The 23,109-nt window shown below is 35.3% G+C and overlaps 7 protein-coding genes across 7 annotated transcripts; 5 read left to right on the forward strand and 2 right to left on the reverse strand.

The window, feature by feature from the left end:
• The first annotated feature begins 101 nt into the window (after positions 1–101).
• On the forward strand, positions 102–1,407 carry RpLP0-like (Ribosomal protein LP0-like). The gene is made up of 4 exons (XM_961961.5): positions 102–340; positions 393–637; positions 691–910; positions 959–1,407. Exons 1-4 carry the CDS (start codon positions 313–315, stop codon positions 1,168–1,170), a joined length of 705 nt encoding a protein of 234 aa, XP_967054.1. The 5' UTR covers positions 102–312; the 3' UTR covers positions 1,171–1,407.
• LOC103314404 (uncharacterized protein) lies at positions 1,268–7,158 on the forward strand. The gene is made up of 6 exons (XM_008200405.3): positions 1,268–1,406; positions 1,457–1,882; positions 1,926–2,571; positions 4,771–4,991; positions 5,041–5,400; positions 6,777–7,158. Exons 2-6 carry the CDS (start codon positions 1,462–1,464, stop codon positions 7,136–7,138), a joined length of 2,010 nt encoding a protein of 669 aa, XP_008198627.1. The 5' UTR covers positions 1,268–1,406; positions 1,457–1,461; the 3' UTR covers positions 7,139–7,158.
• Positions 7,142–8,236, reverse strand: LOC103314405 (uncharacterized protein). The gene is made up of 4 exons (XM_008200406.3): positions 7,983–8,236; positions 7,861–7,933; positions 7,633–7,807; positions 7,142–7,262 (listed from the first exon to the last, which is right to left on the reverse strand). Exons 1-4 carry the CDS (start codon positions 8,111–8,113, stop codon positions 7,156–7,158), a joined length of 486 nt encoding a protein of 161 aa, XP_008198628.1. The 5' UTR covers positions 8,114–8,236; the 3' UTR covers positions 7,142–7,155.
• A 462-nt stretch (positions 8,237–8,698) lies between these two features.
• ear (ENL/AF9-related) lies at positions 8,699–11,920 on the forward strand. The gene is made up of 6 exons (XM_008200404.3): positions 8,699–9,130; positions 9,178–9,404; positions 9,458–9,680; positions 9,730–10,190; positions 10,518–11,045; positions 11,289–11,920. Exons 1-6 carry the CDS (start codon positions 8,950–8,952, stop codon positions 11,490–11,492), a joined length of 1,824 nt encoding a protein of 607 aa, XP_008198626.1. The 5' UTR covers positions 8,699–8,949; the 3' UTR covers positions 11,493–11,920.
• Positions 11,921–12,029: 109 nt separating this feature from the next.
• Positions 12,030–13,111, forward strand: LOC655175 (uncharacterized protein). The gene is made up of 3 exons (XM_961695.4): positions 12,030–12,341; positions 12,389–12,649; positions 12,698–13,111. The coding sequence occupies exons 1-3, from the start codon at positions 12,030–12,032 to the stop codon at positions 13,082–13,084; spliced, it is 960 nt and encodes a 319-aa protein (XP_966788.1). The 3' UTR covers positions 13,085–13,111.
• Positions 13,112–13,173: 62 nt separating this feature from the next.
• On the forward strand, positions 13,174–15,459 carry LOC655099 (uncharacterized protein). Its single transcript, XM_008200402.3, has 5 exons — positions 13,174–13,479; positions 13,533–13,672; positions 13,725–13,823; positions 14,634–14,865; positions 14,916–15,459. The coding sequence occupies exons 1-5, from the start codon at positions 13,174–13,176 to the stop codon at positions 15,456–15,458; spliced, it is 1,320 nt and encodes a 439-aa protein (XP_008198624.1). The 3' UTR covers position 15,459.
• A 4,308-nt stretch (positions 15,460–19,767) lies between these two features.
• Positions 19,768–22,140, reverse strand: LOC100142153 (olfactory receptor 15). The gene is made up of 4 exons (XM_008200490.3): positions 21,708–22,140; positions 21,095–21,661; positions 19,945–20,205; positions 19,768–19,900 (listed from the first exon to the last, which is right to left on the reverse strand). Exons 1-4 carry the CDS (start codon positions 22,107–22,109, stop codon positions 19,847–19,849), a joined length of 1,284 nt encoding a protein of 427 aa, XP_008198712.1. The 5' UTR covers positions 22,110–22,140; the 3' UTR covers positions 19,768–19,846.
• Positions 22,141–23,109: the final 969 nt, after the last annotated feature.

The following is a 23,109-nucleotide window of genomic DNA, read 5'->3' on the forward strand; positions in this document are numbered from 1 at the left end:
TTATTAAATGACAGCATTTTGAATAAGCGCGTCGGCGACATCTGGCGGCAGCTCCAACCCGTGCTAATTTTTCCAATTTTTAAATTAATTTTAAGTGGAATAGAGCCATCGAACATTTCAGCAAAAAAACACCCTTATTTCAATTTGTTTCAATGAATAACACTATTAATTATCAGTTTTTTACAATTCGTGATTTCGGGAACGCTTGAGCGAAATCTGGCAAAGCCGAAACTCAACTAGACACACGTGTTTTGGTTTTGGTTATAAAATTGTTTTAAATAAATTAGGCACAATTATTTACGTGTAGCAGAGATGCCTAAATCAAAACGAGACAAGAAAAGTAAGTGTTGCATTAATTAAAGTGGTTCTGTAAGGTTAGGCTTTTTTTCCAGTTTCTTTAACCAAGACTGATAAAAAAGGGCTCGCCCTCAAGCAGAAAATCGTCGAAGATGTGCGAAATTGCGTCGAGAAGTTCTCCAGCATTTACGTCTTCACTTACAGAAACATGCGGAATGAATTAATGAAAGATGTTAGGGAACAGTGGAAGCCTAGTAGGTTTTTCTTTGGAAAAAATAAAGTTATTGGTGTGGGTTTGGGCCGAAACAAGGAGGAAGAAGTGGCGGATGATTTACACAAAGTATTGTTTCCCCCCCCCCCCCGTGTTTGTTTTTTTTTAAACGATTTTTCTAGCTTTCACGTTGTTTGAAAGGCCAATGTGCCCTTCTTTTTACTGACTCTCCAAAAGACGAAGTTATTGAGTGGTTTGAGAGTTACAGTTGTGAGGATTTTGCGAGATCTGGGTGCGTCGTTGACAAAACTGTAACTTTGCCCGAGGGCGCCCTTAAGCAATTTCCACACTCAATGGAACCGTATTTGAGACAGTTAGGGATGCCGACTAAACTAGAAAGAGGTAATGGGGCCCTCTTTTACTGGTTTTGTTATTTCATGGTTTTTTTAGGAGTTGTAACATTAATAAAAGAGTTTGAAGTGTGCAAAGAGGGGGGCGTTTTGACGCCAGAACAGGCAAAAATTTTAGAATTTTTAGGACACAGATTGGCCGTTTTTAAACTCGACTTGAGAGCGGCCTGGATCAAGGGCTCAGGATTCGAAAGACTGGACGGGAAGAGCGAAGATAATGATGAAAACATGAATGAAGATGAAGATAATTAATTGTTATTTTATTACTAATTAATAAACTCATAATATAAATGCGGAATTTTCTTTTCTTAACAAATTGTTTTGGCGCCCATCCAAAGTTTGACACTTGACAGGTCCGTCACTCCACTTCAAATTTGAGGTTATGACATCAACGTCAGTGTTTGTTATCATGTGAATTATTTATTTGCGCCGAAAAGCGGTTTATTTTTGGGTATAATTTTCCACCTTATTGTTAAAAACTGATACTTGTGAGTGTCGCAACCTGTGGTTTTAGTTTAAGTACAGTAAACAATTCCAGGAAAAATGTCACTGAAAAAAGGGGCCGTTTCTGGTCCCAAGCGCCAGTTTAAGGAAAAGATTGTGCAAATTTATGAAACCCTCTTCAAGGGAGAGACTTTGCCGACGTCTAACACGCAATTCTGGAACGAATTTTTTCTACTGAAGCCCAAAACTGGCTACATTGACAGCGAAATCCAAAAAATGTCTCAAGAGCAATTATTCGTAGCCAAATCAAACGTAAACCTGCTAGTGAACAGCTGTATTGAGACTCTAAACGATTCGAACAACATCCGAGTGGTTTACGCAATGCAGACTTTGTGTGCCGTAATTCACGCGATTTTTCGAAAATCGTCTGAATTCGACTCGGACTCGTTTTTGATAGGTTTCGAAAACAGTGAAGAGAAGGTCCAAGTGTTGCTGTCATCGTGTCAGGGTTTTCTTGAAGGTGGGTTAAATAAAAAAAAGCAATTTTTATTGGGACTTTGTAGGTGATGTGGCTCATGTCTTGAAATGTCTATCCTTAAAACTGCTCTTGATTCTCACAACTCGGACTGAAAATATCGACCAAAACACTTTAATTGAGCACGTGATGAATACATCACTTTTCGAGTGTCTTTTAAAACTGCTTTGCCACAGTAAAACGCGTCAAGTGCACGGTTACGACGTTGTACTGTTGCTCACTTTGCTCGTAAATTACCGGAAATACGATGCCGCCAATCCGTACGTTGTTAAATTGTCGATTTTAGACGACGAATTGGCGCTAAACGGTTATGGACAAGTGATCACCTCGTCGTTGTGCGAATTTTGTAATCAGTTTAATAGAGAATTAATCGAGAATCAGCACACTTCGTGGTTGACTTCGCTCACGACCATGGTGGGCAATATTTTCATATCTGAAGAGGGAGTTTTAAGAACGCAACAAATGCGAGCGAATAACGCGTATTTGTTGGCGTTTTACGAAGCCATCCATTTGAATAGGAATTTTATAACCACGCTAGCACACACCCAGATTGACGGCAGTTCCCCACCCTCCCCTATCAATACGCTGAGTCCTGGAAGTAGTCCTGCGGACATGACGGCTATTAACTTGAGTTCGCAGCCTTCCAATCTCTTAGTCATATTTTTCCAGTATTGGTAAGTTATTTCTATTTGTATGGAAATCTAAAAGTTAGGATACGAAACGACGTATAAATAAAACGTTCCCGTTCTTGATAGTTCCGTTAATGTCGCCAGAGAGCGCAGTTGTTATCTCATTATTTTATTAAATTAAGTTATTACCTCGGAGATCATGTCATCTCATTAAGAACTCGGCTTTTTCGTCGCCTTGTCCTTAATCTGATTTGTCCGCTAAAACTCTATTTAAATAAATAAAACTTTATTACATAAATTACCATTTGCGATTACCGATTTGATCATCTGGAATCAGTATTATTCTGGTATTATTGGTTGCATATTAAAAAAGTCCGAAATAACCCACTATTGACTCACCCTGTATCTACATGCAACAAATTACACTGAAATAATTGATATTATAAAAAATTAAAAAATAGTAAAGCCACTAAAGCACAGAGCATTCCAACAAAATTGTTAAAAATTTATACCAGAACCACTTGCATACATTTGTAACTTTTGTTTTTCATAAGGAATTTTTCCATCAAAATTAAAAGTAGTTTTTTGGCATTAGCACACTAAATGAGATTTTAGTTAATTATAAACCCTTCTAAATTTTAGACAGCACACAAAAATAATCGACGTTACATTGGCAAAATGTAATTATTAAAGGCGTACCTCAAGGGTCCACACTGGGTCTTTTATTGTTTATTCTATTGTTGGAAATACTTTAACACTTTTATTTAACACAAATTTTAATTATGTAATTACATAACATCCCTTAAAATGAAGATAACGCGTCACATCACCAAAAAAGTGCATAATCTGAATAATAATTATTTCTAGAACACGAACACTAAATGATTCATACAATTATCCAACACCTATTATTATCTAACTTTAACTCTAACTTGTAAAACAACAAATAAATTTACCAATACTACTAATAATAATAATATTGAAGTCAAGTCATTCGCACTTGAAAAATTTTTTTTGTTAAAATATAGCCCTTGAAATCTTTGCGATAAGTGAATATTTTTTTTTAATTCGATAACCGAAGGTTTGAAGAGCTTTCTAGAATTTTCGAAATTGTCAACTGTCAAAATTCATGGCTAGTATGATTTTTTCAAAATGGTTCTCAAAAAACTGCTATAACTCAGGTTTTTCAAATGGAACAATTTTCTTAACGGCAATCGAAAGAATATCGATATTTATGGTGATTTTTATAAATATGTCTCTTACAGTTTTTGAAAAAAATCACAAAAAACGGGTTTTATTTCGTAATTTTCATAGTTAATCAAGTAGACCTTGTAAAATTGTCAAAAATTGTCAATCTTCAATATTTTATTTAGTTTTTAGCTGGTTCATTATCCAATAAGCAACAAAGCAATAATATTTAATTATAGTTTAGGATAACTTAGTGAATTATTTAAAGTAAATTAGTCAGTCTGTCATCGAATTTTGAACTTCTTGAATGAAAATAGGACATTTTTTTTAATTAATAGCACAATTTTATCCTGTTTTTCGAAAGTTTACTTGATTAAAAATGAAAATAATGAGCTAAAATTCTGTTCTTTGCGATTATTTCAAAAACTGTAAGAGATAGATATATAAGATGTTAATAAAAATCTGCATAAAAATTGATCTTTTGTTGATTGCCATTGAAAAAACAGGGTCACTCCATTAAAAAAAAACTGTTTTATAATCATTTTTATCATCATTTTCAAAAAATCATAGTAGCCTTGCAATTTGACAGTTGACAATCTTGAAGACTTGAGAAGACTCTTTGAACCTTTGGCTATCAAATGCAAAAAGAATTATTCACTTATTGTAAAGGGTTCACGAGCTGTAATATTTTAAATGAACCTTTGCAAATAAACATTTGTATAAAAAAATGACATACGTCAAAAGTATGACAGATAATTATTAACAACTAGGGTAGGTACATTTTACTCAGTTTCATGAGGCGAATTCAAATATGCAATAAAAATAGCTGTAAAATAATCAGCCTGTACATTTTGTTTAAATTTATTTTAAATATTGGGTTTTAATATTTTTCATTTGTTACTGTATTTTTTACATAGTTTCAAAACTATGTAATCGCCAGCGTTTACCAAATTATTTTTTTGTTATTAATTACATAATAATAAAATAAATACATAATTATTTTTGAAAAAAAATGCGACTTTGGCGTTTACAAACAGCTAATAATAACGTTTTCAGTTCGATCGTGATGCAGGACACTAAGAGCGAAGCCGGTTTAAACACAGTAAAACTCTGTTTCCTCATCCTTTGCTGCATCACCGAAGACCAATACGCCAACTCGTTGATGCACGACGTGGGTCTAGCCTTCAAAGTGTGCCTCCACAAGCTCCCCATGCGCCATAGAAAAGTCTCACCGGACCAAACCACCTCATCACAACCCCTAGTCTGCTCCTTGCTAGGTTCTATCAATAAAACAGAATTTTTTTGATTCCAGCCGTAACGTTCCAGACTTGCTAGTTGAGTTTTTCCTCAGCCATATGATGAAAAAATTCCCTATTGAACTCTACGTTTTGTGCATAAGCGTTCTCCAACGCATCCTTTGCTACCAAAAACGCTGCAGAATTCGCCTGAATTACGTGTGGAAAAACCTATGGGCGGCGTTACTTCTCGTTTTACGGTTTTTGCTCCAACACGAGAACTATCTTGCCAAGAAAATGAACATCATCGACTTGTCAATGAAAATAGTCAATATTTTTAATTTTTTTATAACTTATGGGGACACGTTTTTGCCAACGCCTGGCAGCTATGACGAATTGTATTACGAGTTGATTCGGATGCACCAGATTTTTGATAATATCTACTCAATGGGTAAGTGGGAACTTAAAATCTTTGATGAATAAAGAATTTCGTGGCGTTTTACTAGCCTTAAATTTTAACTTTTGACAGTTTTTTATTTTAAATGGAAATCTATATTTTTAATGCTTTTTTGGATTACTAGAGTTATTTTAAGGTAGTTTTCATAAGCTGTCTCTATACCTAAATTAAGCCGTTTACGAAATATTTTGGGTTTTTAGTTTTTTTTTTGAATATACACCTTCCAGTTTAAAAATCTATAACTCTGTCATTTTTAAAAATTTGGAAATATTTTTTAGGTCATTTGAAAGAGAAAGCTTAGATCTTTCCTTTGGTGTTTTCAAATTTCTAAAAAAGAATAACAAACCCCAAATGTTTAAAGTTAAGTTTTCGGAACTTTAAGCACCCATAACTCAATTTATTTTAAATGAAATGTCACAAGTTTTATTTCATTAAATCGTAGAGAATTTAATTCTGCATCTGTTTGTATTAGCATTTCTTATACTTATGTTTAATAGTTTTCAAGTTACAATATTTTTTTGTTGGGAGGGAGAAATTCATTAATCATAGGCCTTCTCTCATAGTAGGCCATGGAAACGAGGAAAAAAATGTGAGAAATTAAGATTTTTAAACCAACATTGAATGAATTTATTTTATTTTCACAGCACGGACAACACAATTTTGAACAGAGTTTGTCATTTGTTTAATCTAATTAATTTTTAACTTTGAAAAAATAGCTGTAGTTAGTAAGAAATTTTTTACAATGTCAAAAAAACCAACATAACTTGAAAATTATGACAGATGGGTATAGGGAATATTAATACAGATCTTTGCAGAAAAAAATTCTCCTCCATCTAATAAAATAAAAATTAGGGCATCCTATTTGAAAAAATTAAGTTATGGGTACTTGAAAAAATTAAGTTATGGGTACTTGAAGCTGTCCAACTTAACCTTAAAATTTTTGGGTTTATTAACTTCTTTTCCAGCTTTAAACACTCTGGAGAACAGATAAAGGCTTTCTCTTTTAATTCTCGAAATATGATTTCGAAATCTCTAAAACTAAGAGAGTTACCGATTTTTTAAGTAACAGGTGCAAATCCAAAAATTTTCAAAAAATCTTAAATATCTCAAAAACGGTTAAACTTAGGCATAGGGAAAGCTGATAAAAACGGCCTTAAAATAATTCAGCTAATCCAAAAACACAGTAAAAAATATAGCTTTCCATTTAAAATAAGAAAGTTGGTAGCGACTTCCGGAATAAACGGAAGTGCTGCCATCTTAAAAATCAACGGATTATGGCTGAGTACCAACTTTTAGTGCTTTAATGTTTCAATATTCGGATTAAATAATTGAGAAGTCTTCAGGTTGGCGACACTGTAATTTTCTTACAGGTCTGCGCTACTCGACTGTGGAGGGAGAATACAAAGACGACGCTTTGAAACTGAACAATAGTCTGATCAACGTGCGAGCAATTATTAAGCACTTTTCGCCAAAAATCGAGCAGTGGCTGATCGCTGCCAACTTATCAACACCAACCGAACAACAAATCCTAGACGTTGTCAAGAAGAATTATGATAGTCTGACTTTGAAATTGCAAGACTCCTTAGACCAGTATGACAGATATAGTGAGAAACCAGAACACGTGACCTTCTTCACACATATGGTGAAGAGTATAGTGTCTGACACCAGTGGCAGTATTGGGGTGACGTTAGCCAACTTGCAAAAAAATGAGCTTATAAGTGAAATAAAATAAAGATTAATTTTATGACTTTATTGAGAGTTTTCAATGCGGTTTTGATTCCAAACGTCCTCGTAGAACCGCGGGTCGCTTATTCGCAAACTTGTGCGCTTGTAGAAGTAGTAGTAGATCGGAGTCACTGAAAAAATTACGTGTTCTTACACAAAATACATAAAGAAACATTAATCGCGAAGTGAAACTGATATAAATTCTGGACAAAAATTATTTTAGAAACTTTTTTACTTCTAATATAGCACCAACAAAATTTTGAAAATAATTTAGTTGAACTGAATGGTCGATTTGGAGCGTATACAAAATTTTAAACCTCTAGCTATATTAGAAGCTAAAAAGTTTCTAATAAAATCACCTTTTATTATTTTTTCATTTAAAATACTATTGTGGTGCAAATGACTGTACCATGACAACTCATATAAAGTGCCAAGACCTCGTTATTTGCACCACAATGGACACTTAAAAAATTATAAAATGTAATATAATGTAAAATTTACGAGTTCTTTGGCCGATAAATAGGACAAAAAGTGGGGTGGTCCAAACAAACTTCGCCGTGTTATTCCACTGGACGACCAAAAACCATATTTGAAGAAAAATAGTCATGAAAAAATACAATAAAAATATGATCAAGCTGACATGGAATTTTTCATAGAGAAGGTCAATAAGACCGGCCTAAAACAACAATTTTGTTATTCCTTGACTCAACTTTACCAAAAAATAATTACTTGGAAAGCATAAGTTGAAAAAAACGACACAAATAGTGTGCCCAGCGATATAACAAGACACGCACACTGGATTCTAAAAAAAATTAAAAATACACAAGTGTTATAAGTGGTCCCTTACTCACATCAGTAGTATTAAAGAGAGCCCGTTATTTTGCCGCACAAGGACCGAAAATATGTTGATAAAAAAATCGACAAGAAATAGCACTGTTTGTAATGCCAGCATTACACGGTAGCGTTTTATTGTTAACTTCATGTTTATTTTAAATAATTTTAAGTTAATTTGCTTCAATATGACAATTGTTTATGTTGACATTTTCAGGTGATTGTATTGATTTTTCAGGCATTACAAAGCGCCCGCGCAAGATTAATTTGAATCAAATAATAGTTTTCATAAATTGATTTTTTAATCAATAGAGGGACGTGAAACAATATAAATATTTCATTATTTTTGGGATTAAATTAGAGTTAATTATAATGCACAGTTTTATGGATTTTATTTTCTTGTCCATGCACCAAAGCATCTTACAATAATACATTTTCTTCGTGTTTTATGAATTTTAACCAGTAATTGGCACATTTATTTCGTTAAATGCTACGCTTGCATTTAATTAAAAATGCAAACACGAAAAAAATATTATAATTAATCGCGTTTTAGTGTTTGGTCAAGCTGACGTAATGGAAATTCACAAAACAACAAGACAAATTCGTATTTCGTTATGTAAACTGATATCAGCAAAAAAATAAGTTTCTGCCAATTAAAAAAAAAATTGTTTCAATTTTCCCGTATCTCCCCTAGAACAAATTGCGCGTCCCGCCCCCAAACTGGGAACATTTTACTTCCGAAATCGCGTATCTAGTGACATTAGTTGTCAGGTGTTGGCATTGATGCTTGTGGGAGTTTGTTTTTGATTTTAATATAAATAGCAAAAAAAATCAATTTAATAAACAAAAACCTGCAATTAAAGCACGTTACGTCCCGTGTTAACTTCCAGCTTGTAGTTCAATGAAACTGTGTATTGTTTTCTGAGCCCCGTGTCATCAGCACCCCGAAACGGCGTCAAAATGGGTTAAAACCAGCACCCCAGTACCATGGCAGTGCGAATTTGCATCGAAATAGGTCACGAGGCATCTCTCCGTACCAAAAAGACCCAAGAAGGCTTCACCCATGACTGGGAGGTGTTCGTGCGAGGGTGCGACGGTGCGGAGATTCACTATTACATTGAAAAAGTTGTCTTCTATTTGCACGAGACGTTTCCGAAGCCAAAAAGGGGTACGTGACCCGGCGCACGTCGGAGGCCCCCTAACTGTGTCTTTCAGTGGTCAAGGAGCCCCCGTATTCCGTGAAGGAGTCAGGGTACGCTGGGTTCAACTTCCCCATCGATATTTATTTAAGGAACAATAATGAGCCGAAGAAAATCAGGTTTACGTACGATTTGACCTTGCAACAGTCAGGGCCCCCTATTGTTAAAGTGCAGAAGGAAAAGTATGTCTTCACTTCGGTCAGTGATGAATTCAAGATGAAATTGTTAAAAGGGGGTGCAACGGTAAAATATTAATGCCATGTTGTTGAAAGTGGGGTTAGTTTTGTGTTTTTTAGATCGGGAGCTCCTCTAGCATGCAAGATGTGAGCGATAACAGATCGTCAATTGATGATAAGAATCAAATGACTAATAAACCGAAATTGAGCGGTTCCGACATGAAGAAGCAAAAAATCAAAATTGGGGAACCTTGTAGGGACTTCCAGGAATTGTTTGGCTCCCCTATCAATATGTCCAAGAGTTCAGAACCTAAATTAACAATTCCTAAACCTGACAGTAAAGGTAATTACAATTAGTTGCTTATTTTATTTATTGTTTCGTCCTGGTTAAGGTGTGGAGAAGTCCCGGACGAAACACAGCCCCCATAAGGAGAGTCACAAGGACAAGGAAAAATCGAAGGATAAGACCGATTCGGAGAAAAAAAATCGCGATGAAAAGAAGAAAGAACGATCAAAGGATCACGAACGAAGTAAAGACAGAAGTACCAAAAAGGAAAAATCCCCGCGCCCCAAAAGTCCTAGTCCGAAAAGATCACCAAAACGGTCGTCCAGTCCTCGATTTTCTAGTCCACCGGTTTTAAAAAAGGAATCGAAACACAACGATAAAGAAAAAAGGGACAAAAACGAAGAACGAAAGTCGAAGAAAGAGAAACGGAGTAAAGAACACAAAGAGAACAAACACGGAGAAGGCGAACAAAAAACGGACGAGCACAAGGATAATAAAATCAAAAGTGAGGCGAAGAAAGAAAGTGGAAAAATGAAAAGCGAGAATTCGGCGTCGCCAACACATCGGGTAATTTTTTTCTTTTAAAAATTGCCAATTATTTTTTGTTAGTAACATTTTAAACCTTCTTAATATCGGAATCCTAGATTATAATAGTATATTAAAGTATAAGTGGATATTGAGGTCTTTAAAATACGCACGATTTTTTGAGCACGACGGCGTATCCGGAGTGCTCGAAATAGGGCAACACACGCATCCCATAGCAACGTCTTTAAAATTAAAATGTTCCAACAAAAAAAATTAATAACACTTGCGAAAACGCTTAAAGTTCTTGGGTGTCTAGCGAACTTTAAGCTTGTGTTTTCGCACTTGTATTATTACTAACAATTATTTTAGTTTCCTGAAACTGAAAAAAAGAAAGAGAAGCCGAAGGAGAAGTCGTCAAAGGAGTCGTCGAAAGAGGACAAATACTCGGAGAAGTATAAGCACAAGAAGAAAGACAAAGAAAAGCGCGAGAAGAAGGAGGAAAAGTCGTACAAGTCTGAGAAAAAGTCTGAGAAAATTCCAAGCGAAACCAAACCGAATTTATTCAAAAGTGAGCCTCAAGTGAAGAAGGAGAAAGTTTATGTTAGTCCAGTTCGGCCTGCGGTCGAAGATGAGTCCTCGAATAGTTCAACAACTAGTTCGAATTCGTCACTAGTTGAGAAAAAGGCCAAAACTGAAGTGGTGAAAGTCAAGGAAGAGAAAAATCAAAAATTGAAGAAGGAAAAAGGGTATCAAGAGAACACAATTAAGTGTAAGCGAAAATCGGATTCGGTGGAAGTGGAGGAACCACCGGAAAAGATTCATAAAGATCATGGGATTAATAATAACTCGGATTTGGAGCAGGAGAGTAAGGCAGTGCTGCCAACAGCGACCGAGGAGGTGATTAAGCTATTTTTTTATAAACTTAATTTTAAAATTACGAAAAACACAATAAAAAATTAAAATCTAAGAAATGTGAATAAAAAAATTACGGAAAAATAAAAAATACATCTAAAAAAATACAATATTTATTAAGAAAATTAAAAATTAAGAAGAAACTTAAAAATTTGAATTAGACTGAAAACTTAAAAGAAATAATTTGCGAAGAGGCGTTTGGTTCACGTTGAAAATTATTTTTTGCAGGAGGAGGACTACTTCGGATTATTGCGTGACCTCCAACACAAAATAATGGGACTCAAGGACAATTCTGATCTCCAAAAAGTCGTGAAACTGATCGCCGAGACTGGCCGTTACGAAGTATCAGCTCACACTTTTGATTTTGATTTGTGTTTGTTGGACAGATCAACAGTCCAACAACTACAAGACTTTTTTGCGAATGAAACTTAATTAACTTTAGGTTGCAATATTTTAGTTTTAGGACAATTTCCCCGATGTTTGCGGAAAAGTGTCGTCTTTTGTTATGTACCTGTTTTAAGGAGTTTTTGGATGTTTATTTCTCCTGGTAGGAGAGTGCATTTCGTTGTGGTTTTCTGTTGTTTTTACACATTTTATTGTACTTGTACAGTGATAAATGCTATTATTTTTGTAATTTTCAAATCGTAGCGAACTAATGTAACCACCGTTTCGTTTTTGAACGTAGGTATATTGTTATCTAGCAGATTAGTGTAACAAGGATCAGTGTTGAATAAGCATTACTAGGTTTAAGTTTTTAATGAACCTGTTATTATACATTTATTTAATTGTTTTCGTAATACTAATGCCGGACCTGTAATTTATTTGACCGTCTTAGCAATAAATAAATGTAAAATTAAAAACCATTTTTAACAAACGTCAAATTTGACAAACACGATTGAGGTTAGGTTGTGTTGATTTGTCAACAAGTCAAGTTGCAGATATTTGTTTTGTGGCCAATTTTGGGGCACAATGGGTGAGCGTAAAGGCACGAACAAGTACTACCCCCCGGATTACGACCCTAAGGCCGGGGGGCTCAACAAATTTCTGGGGACTCATGCCCTCCGCGAAAGGGCCCGCAAAATCCACCTAGGGATTATAATCGTGCGATTTGAGATGCCCTACAATATCTGGTGCGAGGGCTGCAACAACCACATAGGCATGGGGGTGCGGTATAACGCCGAGAAAACCAAACTTGGGATGTACTACACCACTCCTGTATACCAATTTAAAATGAAGTGCCACCTGTGTGACAATCACATTGTTATAAAAACGGACCCTGGGGTATGTCTTTTCATTTTGTTTTGTTTATTTGAATTTTTTTTTTGCAGAACCTTGAATATGTGATAGTGTCAGGTGCCAGGAGACAGGAAAACAGGTGGGACCCCACACAGAATGAGCAAGTGGTGCCGGAAACGAAGGAAACGCAGAAACGGATGTTTGACGATTCTATGTTTAAATTAGAACATGGAAGTGAGGATAAAAGTAGTTATGAGAACTCAAAACCGCGGCTAATTCAATTATTCAATCGGAATGAATCAACTTGGTCTGATAATTATTCGGCCAACCAGAGATTAAGACAGATATTTAGGGTAAATACGTTTGTATTGTCGCACAATTATTAATTGAGCTTATTGTAGAAGGAAAATTGCGAATTGAAGAAAATCGACGGCCAGAACACAGCTCTATTAAAAAAATCAAGCCTGGACATTCCACTCTTAGCCGAGACTGAAGAAGACAAGAAAATGGCATCTTTATTAACACTAAAACTGAAGCCCCATACAGATATTGTTCAAAATACTGAGCTACTCCGCAAACGGATAATAGCGAGTTCCTCTTTACCGACATCAAATTTTTCGTTAAAAAAGGAACTCAAAGCCGTCAAGATCTTGAAAGAAACGCCCAAAAAAGACCTAGGAATTGTAAAACGGTCAAGTTCGACCGCCCCAGCCAGTGCTACAAGTGATAAGAAACCCAAACTAGTCAATTTAGTTGGTTACGGTTCAGGGAGTGATTCTTCCGACTAATTTTTGTGAATAAATTGACATTTGTGACGTCACGTGTTTGACACTTGCGACCCTAACCTTATTTTCCTAGTGTTTAGTTTTTGAAAAAAATGCCCACAGGAAATCGCCGCTTGCCTCGCACGCTTCGCAACTCCATCCCGCCGATGATGTCCGGCTTCGGGGGCGACATGTCGCACAGCAGGTATGCCATGTTGGGGGGCGGAGTACCGACGCTTCCAATTGTGGAGCCAGCAGCGGCCCCCAAACACTTCCCGTTTCCGAATACACCGGTCGATGATGATTTGTTTTTCGAGTTTTTGATGTTCATGTTCAGTGCGGTGTGTGCTGGGTTGCAGTTTTTGCACTTGTATCGGACCGTGTGGTGGTTGCCCCATTCGTACAATCGCCAGGCTATGGTAGGTAAAATGTTTGTTTACCACAGCCCGGGTAATGGTTCACCCGTTTGTAGAATTTTTACCTAATTGATCTCAATTTAGTCGCATTTATTGTAATTTTATTGTCGCGACGTTTGATTTATATTGTGGGGTGTAGAGTTCTTGAGAGGTCGGTGGCGGCCAAATTCTTGTACCTGTCATACACCTTTTATCGGTAAGATTAGTTAATTTATGCTTTCAAAATAATTAACTGTGTTTTTTTGTAGAATTATTTTGTTTTCTATACTTTTTACTCTGCTCTCATGGTGTGCCTATTACGTCATCCAAAATCACCCAATTGTGAATATTTTATATTTATGTTACCCGTAAGTGTAGTTACGGGTATCTAAAGGTTAGGATACGAAACGACATACAAATAAAACGGCCCCTGTTTTCAGAGCAATGAATTTAAAAAAAAATGGTTGTATTAGTATAACCGTTAGCACAAGGCAAGCAAAAAAATGCAGGCAGATAGAGCATTAAATTCTCAGTAGTAAGAGATAAATGTAATGCAAAAATTTTATCGTAAACTATATTTAAAAAAATTCGAACTTTTACCAACTTGCACTCTGCCCCATATTTTTCAAAACGCTGGGAATACGGTTGAAGATACAACAAATGTGTAAAGAACAATGTTGTGGAGAATTAAATTTCCTATAAAAAAGTTCGCGACACCATATTTCTATCTTCAACAGTTTAAGTATAAATTAACATTGTGTTACTTGACCACCGGCAAAATGAAACAAATCTGTCACTTGGGCGTCTTTGGGGCCCAAACCGTTGAAAATAAATGTATGGTCTCGCAGACTTTCTTAAAGCAAATTTAATTCTCTACAACTTTCTTCTTAACATTTTCCTTGTATCTCTAACCGTATTCGCAGCGTTTTGAAAAATACGGAACGAAGCGCAATTTTAAATAATTTTTTTCTCATATTTATCATGAAAATTTTAGTTTTGTTGTTCTCACTCTGTTAACAACAAGTAATTAGTGAATTGGATGAGTTTAAATTAATTTAAAACGATCTTTCCTAGTATTTTTTGGGTTCAGAAAATCCTGCGATTTTGTATCTCGTTTCGTGTCCTAACTTATAGTCCTCCGTAGTCTAGTTACCGCATTAATTGCGCTATAATTGTAGAGTCCTTGTATATTTGATTTTATTTGGCTGTAAAGTTACGGCATTTTTCGAGTTGGTAACTTGGAACATGTCCTCAATTCCGCCACTGCACGCTTGCCGTTCAAATGCGGCCGAAGTTCGTGAAGAAGTGGAAAATCTCAAAACTAATTTTAACAATCGCATGAAGCAAATTCTCTTCAGTTCAGTCGTCAATGCCTACTATACTGGTTTCATCCCTTGTTGCTTTGCCCAGGTAGTTAACAAATAATTAATTATTGAAGAAATAAAAAAACAATTTTTTAGAACCACCTCCATTACGACGTTTACTGGGCCACTCAACACGTAATTTTTATTTTTTTGAGTAGTTTCGTGGCTTACGCCACCCATATTTTGTCCCTGCGTTACTGCGATATTTTGCACAGATCGGCCCTACATTTGGGCATCTGGGACAAGCTAGAGACCAGGAATATGTTACTGGTGAATAATAACTGGAATGAGGAGACTCTGTGGCCTTCAGGGGCCCTTGTTAAGCACGGCAGGGACTTGTATAGGGCTCAAGGAGAGTGCAATGCTAGCGAACCAGGAAATACAACCTATTCGAGGTTCTATCTCATGTTCAAAAATCCGAGTTATTCGTTGAGTATCTTGTTGTCGTTTCATGTGGCCATGGTTTTGCTGCAGTTGGTGTTATTGGTTCGTAGCATCGTGTGGTACAATATTATTTCGATAACGTTTATGCTGTTTTTTAATTATTACGTTCTGTATAAAGTGGGCCGTGATTATCTTGTCAGTTCGAAAATGTACGAGGAAGAACGAGCGATGCACAATAAACTTAATTTACATTAAATTACTTGTTTTATTTCGTGGATTTTATCCCCTCCGAATAACGGACACCTCTTCATAGCGGACATTTTTGTAGAAATGTAACAAAAGTATTAATGTAAAAAAAAATTAGAAAAACATGATGACAAGATTGATGAAGACGATAATGATGAGGACCACAACCAAACAAAAATTGAAGATTTCACGTAAAAAATCCTATTTTTGTTAAATTTGAATTTTATTTAAAGAATATATAAATACAGGGTCGCTAAGAAGTATAGATACAGTTAAATATTATAAAAACTATTCATCAAAACTTATTAAAAATTGGTATATGCTTAAAAGTGTATAAATTGTGTCGTCTCAGATGTTTTTTAAATTTCTATCTCGCATTTGTTCTTCAGATACAAGGCTAACTTGATTTTTTTAAATAGCAACAAGGGTCAAATTTAATATTTTTGAGAATAGCATTTTTTTCTAAGTTCTATGGTATAACAGATGCATACCTTAATTTATTCGATACTTTGAAAAAAAAATTTGAAAAATGTAAAACTTTATTAGCCTTGGAAATGTCATTTTCTATCGTTAGCTCATTAACCAAAAAATAAGTTAAAGTTAAAAAATAACACTTTTAACTGAAAAAGAACACGTTTTAATAAAAAAAATTTAAACACGGAATACTTGATTTTTATGCTACAAGCGATGTTCAACTTTTTGGCTTTGTCTCCATGATAAACCAACATGAGAATTTTTTCGCTCAGTTTTACTTAAATGTGCCATTATTAAAGTAATTATTGCACCCAAGTTTAATTTTTGGCTAATATACAAGTGACAGATATCGCTAATGACAGTATTTTCATAGCTAACTTAGTTTTACTATACCAGAAAATTTTTGAATTTTTATTTTTTTACATTTTAATAAAAGTAAAGGTGGGTATTATGTTACATCATTGAATTCAGAAGAAAATGCTCTTTTAAAAATGATTAAATTTCACCTTTCGTGTCATTAAAAAAAAATCAAGTTAGCCTTGAATTTTCAAAATAAATAACGATAAAAGTTTATATCCATGCTTTTTAGCGACTCTATACATAATTCAATATTTTGGACAATTCAAATAAACCAACTAAAATTTTATTCAAAACAGTGTTCCCATCTCACAGCTAAGTAAACGTTACTCTTGTATTACAATTTCCGAGAATTTCCGTCCACTCACGACCTCTGAAATAAAAACCAAAAACCCAGCTGACATTCCAACAAAGTAAATGATAAGAATCGATAAAACGTGGTCCAAGTTGAGCGCAACAAACTGATTATTTTTCTGTCGCGGAATCACCACTTTTGGAATCGTATACGATTCCTGAATCCATTTGAAATTATGCCCACTCTCAATAAACCGAAAAGTCCATTCATCAAACCGCTCCAGGAGAGGAAACCCTCTCCTGACCCCATACCTAGTTGCAATTAAAAAAATCTACAAAAAACACCGAATTTTTGCCAAAATTGCGGTTTATTGTTACATTGTCCTGCCAAAGAACTTCAAGTATTTCGGGATTTTTGAATAGGAACAAGTTAACGTCCCCCAAAATTATCCCATAATCCGACTCAACAAAGTCAGTTATCAGTTTCATGGAGGGGTTTAAAGCGTCGGGTTTTTTCAATCTTCGGTTTGCTAAGTTGCGAAAAATTTCGGTGCCAAATTGTTTGAGGCTTTCGTCAAACGATTTGAAATAACTGAGCTTCTTGTCGGATTTTATCAGATCGGCGATATTTTTGATTTTTGGCTCGTAGCTGGGCTGCGTCAACTCGCTGCTTAATTTACTCAAATACAACCAATTTAAATTACAAATGCCCAGAAGGAAAATTATGAAAGTTAGCCTCGGGAGAATTTTCCGAGGTACGCTTGCAAGCGCACACTGGATTATTAACCGGAATATGACGAGAAAAGCCGACCCGAGGGACATTTTCGAGATTTGTGCCCAAAACAGCGACATTACCACAAACGAAACAATCAGAGTTAGCCAAATTTCATGCGAAAAAATCGAGTAGAGCTTCCAGCTGGTTCTGATCATTTTTCGAGGCGGGAAAGCAAAGTGTTCGCCCCACTGGTGGAACGGCTTCGTCCATTCTATTTCAGTGTAGGTTGAGCCCAAATGTTCAATGACAGGAGCACAGTCAATTTTGAACCGCTTCATATGCTGGGCCAAATGGGTCCAATTACCGGCCTGTATGGCCAAAGCCACATAATCAATATTTTCAGTCAAGTAAACAATTCTGAGATCAAGTTTTTCCCCAATCGTGTCGAGATATTGGATAGAATATCCGGGATTGTTTTTATTAAAGGGTGATTTTACGGCGAAACTTAAGGAGGTCCAGGTCACATTAACTGGACATTTTCCAAACGTTTTTGGAATTTTTCCACCAAATGGTGACTCAGTGTTGGTCACTAAATTCACAACAGTGCCACACTTGCTTGCACTCTTGTAAGGGTACCATGTTACAAAATTTGAGCCATTTGTTAGAATAACCACATTGTAAATGTAGTAACTCCACAAAGTGGCAAATACGTGTTTGAGCTCCTCTTTAGTGTGTTTTTTTCGAAAAATGATCAGAAACTTTGCCCGACTGTTGAGCCTGTAATAATTTTTGGCTATTGTTGCAAGTAAATTGTTTAAATCGTTTTCAAGCATTATGTAGTTTGCAAATCCTTGTATTTCGGTAATTTCCGGGTTTGCGACCACTTTTGGTTGGTTAAGTTTTAGCAAAAATTCGAACTTGTCACCCCAGGCTTGATAATTTGAACTAATTATTACGTAAGTCTCGTTTCTAAATTGTTGTTTTACGAATTTGTGTAAAGGATTTCCACCAGTTAAAATTACCAAAGTTGGTGTTAAAACCACTAGGTTTATAAATAATACGGTCATTCTCGTGTCACTTAAGAAAACGTAATGACTTTTTGTGTTTTCAGGACTAAGTGAAAAATTGAAATTACTTACTTTTCTATTAGGCCAACAAAACTAAGTGTCGGAAACTTTAACATAATAAAGTAGCAAAGACTAATAAAAAATTGTTCAAGAAACGACACGAAACCGCTAAAAGTGGTTTTTGTTTGAAAAATTACTCCACTTCGATTAAAAATTTACACGAATCGAGTAAAACATGTGGGAATAATGGAAAATATTAGCCAGGTTTTGCTTCATAACAAAAGAAATACACTTGAAGAAACGTAAAAACTACGGATTTCTAACGGTTAGGATCTGAAACGATGTACAAATAAAACGTTTCTGTCCTCTATAGTTCCGATAATGTCACCAGAGGGCGCCATTGTTTAATTACTGTCAAAATTTTTACAGCAATGAATTTATATAACATAAAAATGCAGGGCCATAGAGCATTAAATTTTCAATAGAAAGAGATAAACATAATGCAAAAATTTTATCATAAACTGTGTTTTAAAAAATTTCATACTTCTACTAACTTGCACTCTGCTCTATATTTTTCAAACGCTGCGAATACGGTTATAGATAGAAGAAAATTGTTGGGAAGAAAGTTGTAGAGAATTAAATTTCCTACAAAAAAGTCCGCGAGATCATATCCCTATCTTCAAACGTTTAGGCCCCAAAGTTATTCAAAGACGCTCAAGTGCCGGATTTGCTTGATTTTGCCTGTCGTCAAGTATTAAAAAATTAATTTATGCCTAAACCGTTGAAGATAGAAATATGGTGTCGCGGACTTTTTTGTAGAAAATTTAATTCTCTACAACTTTGTTCCTTACACTTTTTTTGTATTTTTAAGCGTATTCGCAGCCTTCATAAAAATATATGTGGGACGCAATTTTTTTTGCACACCGTCGCATTTTTATCAAAACGCTGGGAATACGGTTGGAGATACAAAAAAAGTCTAAGGAACAAAGTTGTAGAGAATTGACCTGTATATTTTGATTATATATTTAAAAAGGTACAGATTTTTTATAAAAATAGTTTGTCAACTGCAATTTGTGACCATGGGATATTTAAAAATAAAGCTGGCATTTAAAAAAAATGCTAATTTTTGTAGTCGGATCGTAGAAAAAATAAAATAGAAAGCTCTGTTAAAATTTAATTCGTTGTTAAAAGTTAACGACGCGATGGACCAACTAAATTGCTTCAATTTGGTCACGTGATCAGTTAATTGCGCATTAAATTAATGACGCTTCTATAAACCGGCCCGCAAATCGCATGTTTAATAATTGCATTAAGTAACTGAGTGTTTTTTTAAATCTTTTGGCTTATCTCGATAGTAATTTAAGAGTTTGTTAAGCTCAGAACAATTTTATTGCCACTAATGTGAGTTAAGTAATTTTTTAACATTTTTTTTTTATTTTCGGGATACACAAGTGCAAAAACTTTGATTTAATTGTGACTTGTACAGTGTTTTAAGTATTCATTTGTTTCAAAAACATAAAATACGAGCCTGCTCCTCTCACAACCTACAAGAAAACGTTACATAAAGTCACAACAAATCCTTTTTTACCGTCATAAAAGTCTGTAGAGACAAAAGTGAAAATTTCCCAGCCGTAAAATAGCAAGGCCTTTGCGCTCTCATCATTAGAAGCAGAAGAGTTTTCTTCGGCGATTCTCTCATAATAATCCAATTAATACTAAACGCGTATCTTGACAATTCCCCACTAACAAATTGCACCTCATTCCCGTGCCAACAGTAGCACAAAAGTTGGAACAAAATGAAAAGCAAAAAACAGGCCATACTGAAAAATTCGAAAGTACCGGGAGACAACTGAAACATTTTTTGCAAAAAATCAACAGCTTAGTCGAATTAGACAAAAATAAAGCGATCGGTGAAAAAAATTCTTAGAGTTGGAATTTTGTTTTTTTTTCATTTTTATATAATGATTCCTTATAAGAATTAAAGTTTATATTTGGATGAGATTTGTACGCATTTTACACGAAAAATTTATTTTCACAACAAAATCAAAACGTCACGTACAAAAAACGCCAGTCTGATGTTATGTCAGAATGTATTGTTTTACATGGCACACTACGTTGGTATCTAAGAGATTTTATGTGCATTTTATAGAAAAACCTAGTTATCTCCGAAACTATCAACTTTTGGAAAAAAAAATTAAGAAGCAAAAAAGATGTAAAATGAGATGCTGAATAATACTCAGTAATAAAATACAGAGGGTGCTATTTGAAAAAATTAAGTTATGGTCCTTCAAAGTTTACCTAAATGAATGACTCACAGCATGGTAATGCTACAATGCAAATAGACAGTCTTGTTGCCGAAAGATACCCCCGACAGTTGTTTACACACAGACAAAATTCCAACTCAATATCTCGAAAACCAAGCGCACTGCGATTTTTTAATTATGTGCCTGCAGACGCACAAAATTGTAGAAAAAATTAAATAACTCCTGAATGGTTAAAGTAAATTGCAAAAACTAAACTGTTTTATAAAGCCTAAAAAGTGCACATTTAAACATGTACAAATATACACACCCTGTATAGGGCAAAATAATTTTAGAACGTGCACTTTGACTTCCCATTTGCAATCGAGCACGCCCATATCATTGACTCACCCTGTATATCTACCCAAATGTAAAGGAAGCGTTTAAAAAAATTCCAATTCTCAAAGAATTTTTTTGACTGGACAACAAAAAACTAACCGTGCTCAATTGAAACAACTGGAAACACACAATCAACAAACTGGAAATGAACTGCAGAAGCATCAAGTAGCAAAAATCCTCTTCGGCGTGTTCACACAACGCGATCAACTCCTGGTGGTGATAAACGCACTCATTGGCGCATTTTTCGACAAAAACTTGCGTCCCATCATCCAACATCTCGATTCTATTAATCCCTCCACCAAAATCACCCCTATCGGGATTCCCCGCCCTTTGTGCCCTTTCAACCAACGTCTCAAGCTCCCTTTTCACAATCAAAAACTGGGCCTTAATCAGCATCAAAAACCCGCAAATGACAGCGTCTGCAGCCCCGATATAAAACCCATAAAGCGTCGTGCTAAAAATCTGGAACGCGAACATGATTTCATAAAGGGGGCTGTCGTTGTAATCAAAGGGCGTCCAGGTGGCGTAGGGCATCTGCTTCGTGTTGACAACCACCGTGACGTTTCCGTCGAAATAGTTGTGTTTGTCGTAGGGCAAGTTCGCCAAAGCTGCGTACAAACCTTGCCCTCCGGTCACACCAACCGTAAGAACGTAAAAAACGTAGCCCTACGATTGTTTTTTTTGTAAAAACTCGATTTGTTGGCATTTTTACTTGTCGCTTGCACATGTTGATGGCACTGGTGACTATTTCGAACTCCTCGGCTCCGCCTCGGCACGGATTCGGCTTGAAAATGCCGTTTTCGAGTGTTGTGAAATAGCCCCACAGTTTTTTGCGCAAATACAACATCAGGAACATTTTAGCTGCGCCTAGAACGTGGGTCACGCAGCAGCAGAGACCGAATGTTAGTTTGTAGATGTCTTCGTAGTTTAGCACCAGGTCTAGGCATTCGGCTGTGGTGAAGACGACCATTGTGGCGATTAGAAGGACAGAGTAGGTGTAAAATAGGGTTTGGGGGATGCGTTCGTTTGGGAGGATGTCTATTCCGAGGATTTGGAGCACGGTTAGGTGGACTTTGAGATAGACAGGTGGGATTTCTTTGAGGTTTTTGCTCATTTTGGTTCAACTGAACTGGGTTTGTCGATTTGAGGTTTAAATAGCTGAGATTGGGTGTAATCACTGTAATATTGTTCCACGTAAAGTTTCAAGGGACGTAATTGGTACGTCTAGGCTGGTATTAAAAGAGAAAGTTTTAGATGGATGTGGTTAATTATTGATGAGGGTTTGCGTTGGTAAAATTAATTTTACATTTGAGAGATTGGATTATGGATTATGGTTGTTGTAAGTTGCATTTTTTCTAGCTTTTAAATTGTTTTTAGAGCAAAATACGTATTGACTAAGTGATTTACGTAAAAAGTAAACTTTTGTAGTAAGAAATTACAAATTAACGAATAAATTAAACTGCTTAATTAATTCAAAATCGAGTTTTTTGAAGGTTTAAATTGTTAAAAGAAATAAGTTTTCCTGTTTCTCTTGTCAGAAAGTGATTGCAAAAAATTTAGAAGATTCCGGTGGTTATCTTTGAATTCTGTCTTTTGAGTAACAACAAAATTCGAAAATGAAAAAAAAACTAGTGCTTGTTCTGGTTGCAGGGTTCAGAAGCCAATTAGTCACAATTTCCTTGCGTAAAATGCGACGTTGGCGTTTTTATAGTTTTGAGACAGCTAATAGATACTTAAAAAATTGTTGAAAATGTTTTTGTGACAAAATCATTGGATATTTATTTAATTGTACCGTTTAAGAGAGAAAACAATTTTACGTTTTTTTTAAACAGACCATAGCATTTATTAGAGGATTTGAAAAATATTAGTCAGGAAGGTCTTGGTATTGTACAGTCGAACAAAGTGAAAATGACGCCTCAATAAACCAGTCCCTGTTGTGAATGCCGAACTTGACGTAGTTTCAAGAATAATTTTTTTAGGAGCGAATTAAGTTGCCATTTATTTTGTAAGACTCAAGTTAATTAAAAGGAAATAATGCATTAAATAACAAAACATTATTAAGATATTTTTTTTATTTTTTATTTTTTTTCAAAATTATAATAATATCTTTCTTG

This window comes from Tribolium castaneum, chromosome 7 (assembly GCF_031307605.1).
Source record: "Tribolium castaneum strain GA2 chromosome 7, icTriCast1.1, whole genome shotgun sequence".
In the NCBI taxonomy this organism is placed as follows: Eukaryota; Metazoa; Arthropoda; class Insecta; order Coleoptera; family Tenebrionidae; genus Tribolium; species Tribolium castaneum.